The 8,965-nt window shown below is 44.3% G+C and overlaps 1 protein-coding gene across 1 annotated transcript in view; it reads left to right on the forward strand.

The window, feature by feature from the left end:
* The first annotated feature begins 5,966 nt into the window (after positions 1–5,966).
* The window catches only part of LOC137872321 (mucin-5B-like), an 11,728-nt gene continuing 8,729 nt past the window's right edge, over positions 5,967–8,965 (forward strand). Inside the window, exon 1 of the mRNA XM_068710517.1 lies at positions 5,967–6,069. Within this exon, the coding sequence (XP_068566618.1) occupies positions 5,967–6,069 (103 nt within the window). The remainder of the gene's footprint in view (positions 6,070–8,965) is intronic.

Below are 8,965 nucleotides of genomic sequence, written 5' to 3' on the forward strand. Positions count from 1 at the left end.
ATATTTCCCACAAGGGGGACAAACCAGACAGAAAGAAACAGGGAGAGACAGATAAACTAACACAAAGTTGATGTTTTTTCAAGGTAAAAAAACAAGACAACACTGCATTCTTTGGCTTGTTGGTGGGTCGCACACACACACACACACACACACACACACACACACACACACACACACACACACACACATCTCCGTTGTTACCATGGTAACAGACGTCCCTGTGGAAAAGGGTTCCGGCATAATCCCGGAGGCCAGTGTTTGATTGAATGGTTGTCAGGATGCAAGACGAATGATGACGTATAAGAGCACTACTGACAGCCACACTTCACACAGAGGCACAGTTAAAAGCAGTAAAAGGTTTGTGTGTGTGTGAGTATGCACAAGTGCAGGCGAGTGTGTGTAGCCTACATCATTTATTGAGGAGCGGGTCGCCGGGGGGGTTCTAGTAACAATTTTGCTGGTCTGAGAAAATATCAATGTGTCCTTACACTCCTATCTAGCTCATCTTCCTGGGAATACACTTTTGCATATTTTATGACATTTATTCTAGAACGGAGGACATCCCATTGTTCCGTTGTCCCCAAATAAGGACTTTGGGGCAAAATGTGTACACAATTATCATATGGTTTATCAATTATTATATGGTTTTTAAGTACGACTTTCATTGGAAACTTAGGAAAAGGTTGGACTAAGTGCCGAATGTGTCCTTTTATGGTTGTGAAGTACGACTTTCATTGGAAAACATGGAAATGTGTCAGTTATCACCGTTCGATGCCTAGTTCGACCATGGACACGTCAGTTGATGTACCAAATGCTTCCAAAAAGGACAAATTAAAAATGGAACAGGGTCAACTCTCCCAAATGCGCCACTGCCTTTTAGACCTGATTTCCCATGTAATTGACTTTCCATCAAAAATAGTGGACAACAGACGACAGTCTTTAAGAATCACTTGGTTTTAGCTCAATAGCAAGTTCCCGGAGAAAGATAGCTTTCACAAGAGTGTGCAGACTTGCTGCTTAATGGGCTCATTCAAGTCATCAAGGGGAAGGTTTCATGGCATTTCCAAGAAGTTTCAGCCATGTTCTGAGAAGTTATGGCCATTTGAAGGAGGGGGACTATTGGCCTACACCAGGGGTATTCAATTAAAGTTTAGCGAGGTCCAGTTGGAGAGAATTTCCTCATCCAAAGGTCCGGAACACCAAATAATGTCTTAACTTGCGCTGTGATTTAGTCCCATGTATATTGAAGTAGCCAACAGTTGTATTAACGTCTGTAAGTAGTCAACATCTGACTGTCAAATCAAATAAAGAAAGTTTAATTGAATAATATCTAAACAATATGTATTGTCACATTTCAAATTGAACTGGATTAATTATAAATAATATATCCTCTAATAATAAATAACTGTTCTCTTAAGTAAGATGTAGGCTGCATTAAAAAATGAAATACATATCAGTAAGCTTTTGAAAATTGTGACTCTTAAAATAAAGTACTTCATTTTAGAAAATTAATCAAAAAAGCCCCGATATCCATATTCATTTCTTCTAAAAAGAGAAATTAGTGTGCAGGGACTTTAACTGTGGTTATTGTTACCACTTGTTTCTGCTCTATTCCTCTCTGTTAACATCATTGTTGGACGGTGAATTCATGTGTTAGGATTCTGATCTTTTTGGGCTCTTAGATTGTTTATTTTTTGTACCTTCATTTTGGATTTGAGTGGCTACGTTTGAAATAACTTCTCTAACTCATGTACTTCTCCGACTGGAGTTGCGACGCTTATAGGAATACACATACAGTATATGATTTACAACGCATGTAATTGGTCTGTGTGTTTCCTGGACCGGTGCATGAGTGCCGTAAAGACTGGAAAAGCTGTTCCGGTAAAAATAAAAGCACTCTGTTAGAATGTATTAATTATCAACTATCGGTTTTAGGTACGGGTCCACATACAACAGCGTTTGGGTCCGGAACCGGACCGCGGTCCGCCTATTAGTGACCCCTGTCCTACATGATAAGCCAATACAAATTTTGTTGAAACGGCCGTTTTTGGGATATTAGGAAACGGGCCTTTTTTGAAAGGTTACTCCAGATTCAGTACTTTGTTCCTATAAAAACACATTAAATTGACATATGGTGGACACAAGAGGACATTCTTCAAGGTTCAAGTAGTTTCAAGTCATTAGCATGTTGTTAGAAAAAGATAGCTTTCCAGAGGGTCTGCAGACTTGCTGATAAATATGCTCATACAAGTCTTCAAATCAAATGTTTCATGCCATTTCCAAGCATTTTCAACTATGTCCTGAGAAGTTTTTGGGGGCCTTTAACTTGCAGCAACGAGCACCAAATTTTAGGTATTTAATGTTCACATGCCCCTCTTTGAATATGACAAGGTTCCATTTCATTACCTTGCTTTAAAGTAGAAAAAGTAAGAGAAAATAATGGTAAAAACTGGCCTGCTGGCATTTGGGAGTTTTGGGGTAAGACTATTGGCCTACATGACCAGCCCATCCAAAGTGTAGTAGAAAAGGCCATTTTTGGAGTTATCAGGGAACTAATCATTATAACTAAAAAACGGCCATCTCTCCTACAATTGTATGGGCCAACCATGTATCATGTCAATAATCCCAACCCACATGGCCATTTCAACTACGAAATGGCCTATATGACTATAGGTTTTTGGACTTATAAGGTATAGTCATAAGGGAACTCCAAAAATGGCCATTTCACCTACATTTGTATGGGCCAACCATTTAGGCCAATAATCCCAACCCAAATGGCCCTTTCATTGTCTAAATGGCCGTTTTGGGATTTATAAGGGATTGTCATGAAGGCACTTTTAATCCCATTTGTCCCGAGCAATATCTCCAGTGTGCTCTGGAATAGGAGGCTGAAACTTGGGAAGGGGCATACCTGGGGAAAGCCTCCCAGCCCAAAGGGTTTTGGGGTTATTAGAGGCCCAAAATTGGCAGAAATTGGCAAAATGCCAAAAATTTCTAGTTGAAATTTTTCAAATCCATTCACACCATTGAATCTATGGGTACAGGGAGAATTACAGTCCAATTATCAGCTTTTTAGCCCAAAGGACAGTGGAGATGTTGTTTCTGGGAGACGGAAAAGGCCCTTTTGTTCCCATTCCCCCCAAACAATATCTCCAGTGTGCTCTGGAATAGGAGGCTGAAACTTGGGAAGGGACATTTCTGGAAACAGTCCTCTAAGTGTGCAGAGATTCAAGCAAATCAGAGAACTTTGAATTTTCAGTCAATTCAAGGAAATCCATGCCTCGGGCCTAATTGACTGAGAATTCAAAAAAATTTACTTTTTTCAATCATTTTGATTTTCATACCATTGGATACTTTAAGATGATTGTCCAGTCAAAATTTCAGCTTCCCAGTCCAAAAGGTTGTTGAGATATTAGAGGCCCTAAATTGGCAAAAATTGGCAAAATGCCAAAAATTTCTAGATGGAATTTCCCAAATCCATTCATACCATTGAATTTATGGGTAAAAAGAAAATTACAGTCCAAGTATCATTGTCTTAACCCAAAGGATGGTGGAGATATTGTTTGGGAGGAATGGGAATAAAAGGGCCATTCGGGTTGGGATTATTGGACTACACGTTTTTCGAGTTACTTTAGGACTATCCCTTACAACTCCAAAAACGGCCGATTCTCCAACATTTGTACTGACCAGTCATGTAGGCCAATAATCCTAACCCAAATGTCCCTTCCATTGTCGAAATGTCCGTTTTTGAGTTCCTTTAGGACGAATACTTATAACTCAAAATGGCCATTTCTCCTACATTTGTATGGGCTGACCATTTAGTCCAATAATCCTAACCCAAATGGCCCTTTCATGGTTGAAAGGGCCATTTTCGAGTTACTTTAGGACTTCATTCATTCATTCATTCATTCATCTTCGTCCGCTTATCTGTGATCGGGTCGCGGGGGCAACAGCTCCAGCAGGGGACCCCAAACTTCTCTTTCCCGGGCCACACCAGCCAGCTCTGACTGGGGGATCCCGAGGCGCTCCCAGGCCAGTTTGGAGATATAGTCCCTCCACCTGGTCCTGGGCCTCCCTCGAGGTCTCCTCCCAGCTGGTCGTGCCTGGAACACCTCCCTAGGGAGGCGCCCAGGTGGCATCCTCACCAGATGCCCGAACCACCTCAACTGGCTCCGTTCCACGCAAAGAAGCAGCGGCTCTACTCAGAGTCCCTCACGGATGACCGAACTTCTCACCCTATCTCTAAGGGAGATGCCAGCCACCCTCCTGAGGAAACCCATTTCGGCCGCTTGTACCCGCGATCTAATTCTTTGGGTCATGACCCAGTCCACATGACCATAGTTGAGGGTAGGAACGAAGATTGCCCGGTAGATAGAGAGCTTTGCCTTGCGGCTCAGCTCTCTTTTCGTCACAACGGTGCGGTAAAGCGACTGCAATACCGCCCCAGCTGCTCCGATTCTCCGGCCAATCTCACGTTCCATTGTTCCCTCACTCGCGAACAAGACCCCGAGGTACTTGAACTCCTTCACTTGGGGTAAGGACTCATTCCCTACCCGGAGTGGGCAATCCACCCGTTTCCTGCTGAGAACCATGGCCTCAGATTTAGAGGTGCTGATCCTCATCCCAACCGCTTCACACTCAGCTGCGAACCGATCCAGTGAGTGCTGGAGGTCACAGCCCGATGAAGACATCAGGACCACATCATCTGCAAAAAGCAGCGATGCAATCCTCAGCCCACCGAACTGTAAACACTCCTCCCCACGACTACGCCTCGATATCCTGTCCATGAATACCACAAACAGGATTGGTGACAAAGCGCAGCCCTGGCGGAGGCCAACCCTCACCGGAAATGAATCCGACTTACTACCGAGAACCCGGACACAGCTCTCGCTTTGGGCATACAGGGATTGGATGGCCCCCAGAAGTGGCCCCCTCACCCCATACTCCCGCATCACCTCCCACAGTATCTCCCGGGGGACCCGGTCATACGCCTTCTCCAGGTCCACAAAACACATGTAGACCGGATGGGCGTATTCCCAAGCCCCCTCCAGGATCCTTGCAAGAGTGAAGAGCTGGTCCGTTGTTCCACGGCCAGGACGGAATCCGCATTGTTCCTCTTCAATCCGAGGTTCGACTATCGGCCGAACCCTCCTTTCCAGCACCTTGGAGTAGACTTTACCAGGGAGGCTGAGTAGTGTGATACCGCGGTAATTGGCACACACCCTCTGGTCCCCCTTTTTGAACAGGGGAACCTCCACCCCGGTCTGCCACTCCTTAGGCACCGTCCCAGACCTCCACACAATGTTGAAGAGACGTGTCATCCAAGACAGTCCCTCCACACCCAGTGCCTTCAGCATTTCTGGACGGATCTCATCAATCCCTGGGGCTTTGCCACTGTGGAGTTGTTTGACTACCTCAGTGACTTCCACCAGGGAAATTGATGATGCTCCGCCATCAGCCTCCAGCTCTGCCTCTACAATAGAGGGTGTATTAGTCGGATTCAGGAGTTCCTCAAAGTGCTCCTTCCACCGCCCGATTACCCTCTCAGTTGAAGTCAACAGAGTCCCATCCTTACTGTATACAGCTTGGAGTTTCCTTGTTTTCCCCTCCTGAGGTTCCGGATGGTTTTCCAGAAACACCTTGGTGCCGACCGAAAGTCCTTCTCCATGGCCACTCCGAACTCCTCCCACACCCGCTGCTTTGCCTCCTTCACGGCAGCGGCTGTAGCCCTTCGGGTCTGTCGGTACCTTGCAACTGCCTCAGGAGTCCTCCGGGATAACATATCCCGGAAGGCCTCTTTCTTCAGTCGGACGGCTTCCCTGACCACCGGTGTCCACCACGGTGTTTGAGGGTTACCGCCCCTTGAGGCACCTAAGACCTTGAGACCACAGCTCACCGCCGTAGCTTTGGCAATAGAAGCTTTGAACATCGTCCATTCCTGTTCGATGCCCCCAACCTCCACAGGGATGCTAGAAAAGCTCCGCCGGAGGTGTGAGTTGAAGATCTCCCGGACAGGGGCCTCCTCCAGACGTTCCCAGTTCGCCCGCACTAACCGTTTGGGCTTACCAGGTCTGTCCAGAGTTTTCCCCCACCCTCTGACCCAACTCACAACCAGATGGTGATCAGTTGACAGCTCCGCCCCTCTCTTCACCCGAGTGTCCAAAACATACCTTAGGACTATCCCTTACAACTCCAAAAACGGCCAATTCTCCTATATTTGTATTGGCCAGTCATGTAGGCCAATAATCCTAACCCAAATGTCCCTTCCGTAGTCGAAATAGCCATTTTTTGAGTTCCTTTAGGACATTACATTACAGTCATTTAGCAGACGCTTTTATCCAAAGCGACTTACAATTCAGTATCTATCTATACACTGTAGACGCAGCTACGGGAGCAATTTTGAGGTTAAGTATCTTGCTCAAGGACACATTGACATGAGACTAGCAGAGCAGGAGCCGGGGATTGAACCACCAACCCTCTGATTGAAAGGCGGCCCTGCTCTCCTTATAACCGGATATATATATCGGAGGACTTCGAATTTTCAGTCAAGTCAGGCAAATCAATGCTTCAGGATTAATTGACTGAGAATTCCAAAAAAAATATTTTTTTCAATCCTTTTCATACTGTTGGATCTAGACTATGAGGAGTACAGTCAAATTTCAGCCTCCCAGCCCAAAGGCTTTTGGAGATATTAGAGGCCCAAATTTGGCAAAAATTGGCAAAATGCCAAAACTTTCTAGATGGAATTTCCCAAATCCATTCACACCTTTCAATCTATGGGTAAAGAGAGAATTACAGTCCAAATATCAGCTTCTTAGCCCAAAGGACAGTGGAGATATTGTTTGTGGGGGATTGGATTAAAACGGCCATTTAGGTTGGGATAATTGGCCTACATGACCGGCCCATAGAAATGTAGTAGAAATAGCCGTTTTTGAGTTATAAGGATTAGTTCCCTTACAACTCCAAAAACGGCCATTTTGGATGGGCCGGTCATGTAGGCCAATAATCCCATGCAATATGGCCCAATTGTGCACATTCTTCCCCGGCGGGTCGGGATGAATTATGACGATTCGGTTACATCTTTTCTGGGATTCCGAATTGGCCCTTTTGTTCCCATACCCCCCTAACTATTCATAGCACTTAGTACCAGTGCTTGGGCTCTCCCTTAGACCAGTCATCGCAACCCAAATAGCCCATTTGTTCTCATTACTCCCCAAATAATCATAGCACACAGCACCAAAAAGTTACTAAAAGGAATTAGCAACTGCACATTGCTCAAGGCAAGGATGCTAGTGGAAGCATGTCTGGCTGGCTAGATTTCAAAGACTTGGAGTTGGTCCTTTAATACATTGAATCTATCCTTTAAGGTGATTGTCCAGTCCAAATTTCAGCTTCCCAGCCCAAAGGGTTGTGAAGCTGATAGCAAAAAGTATCGCTATCAGTTACAGTATACAGTCTGAATGGTTCTCCTGTTTCTTGTCAACTTCTTGCTTGCACACACTAATAAAGCAATACCTATAAATAAGCAACAAGATATCGGAAGAAGAATATTTTGTGCAACCCGGGCATGTGCCAGACACAGGGCGATGCATTTAAATGGCACATTATCAAAACCTGTGTCTCATAAGTGCCTTGTCTGTCTTCAGCCTTTATTTCATTTCTGGTGATAATTAAAGCCTTTCCACATTTTCATCTCCTTACCTCTACTTTACATAATTATCCTCAGGCCACATTCTACTTTGAACAGCTGGATACTGAAGACAAAGCTTCTTTCAAAGGATATAATGTGTACACAGAGAAAATAGACTTCAGTTCATGGCTGTCATTACTGGCACGTCTAACCAGTACAGGCACATATGAACATGAATTATGGCACTCTGACCTTTGGCCTTAAATTAATTGATTATAACATATTTGTATCCCTGTTCTTAGGTCATGACGACTCTGGCTATATCCAAAAAACACTGTCACCAACCATTACATACAAAATGGAAAAACAAAAGGATCCAATTCAACAGATAATCCTCCTATCTTATACAATTGCTAATTGCATGAGTGGTTCACTAATGCTATGGTTGATTGTATGACCCCCTAAACAGCCTGTTACATTAGAGGTGAGTGTTGAGCATTGGAAGTCACATACAGTAGTCTTGCAATGCATTGTGAGACATGAGTCATGAGGAACATTACCTTTAGTGCTGAAGGAGCTGAGGAATTCAATGCATGCAAAAGTGTGAAGTGTATGTCTGTGTCTGCTTTTAGTTTTATTCTGATGGGAACCTGCTTGAGTTTTAGACATTTGTGTATTTTGTTTAAAAAAAATTGTGTTTTCACAGAACTCCATCCATATAAACTGATGGTCAACAGAAAGTCTGTGGTCAGCTCTTTCACCACAGGAGGATAGAGAGAGCGAGAGAGAGAGAGAGAGAGAGAGAGAGAGAGAGAGAGAGAGAGAGAGAGGGGGAGAGAGACTGGGGGTGTGTCAGGGAAGAGAGAGAGAGAGAGGAGTGTGTACGTTTGGAGAGAGGGTGGAATGATAAATGAGTCCACACCATACTGTCATTTGTACTTTGGCATCCAGTCTAAAGCACAATTTAGTGTAAAATATTACACTGGCCTCTTCAGATGACAAAGTTTAATGCTGATGTATGAAGAGACACAAGACTATCCCCAGCTGCTATTGAACAGAGGGAGGTAGCTATTCTTCCCAAAGGGCAATTAATTAGTGTTCACACAAGCACTGCAGAGGGTGGACACTGAAATAGGACAGCAATGTGTTGTGTGTGTAACAACGAAATGCAGACAAGTCAATGTAGGGATCTGTGACTTGATTAGAGTCACCTGAGAGAAACTGGGAATCGAAATATGCTCTGCTGATGTGAAAACACTTGAGAACAGATGAAAAATAGCATTTTGACAATGCATCATATATTTATGACATGAGTAGAGGCTTTCGATTTAGATG

This window comes from Cebidichthys violaceus, unplaced genomic scaffold, assembly GCF_023349555.1.
Source record: "Cebidichthys violaceus isolate CVI_PGR_0920_01 unplaced genomic scaffold, fCebVio1.0.p SCAF_158, whole genome shotgun sequence".
NCBI lineage: Eukaryota > Metazoa > Chordata > Actinopteri > Perciformes > Stichaeidae > Cebidichthys > Cebidichthys violaceus.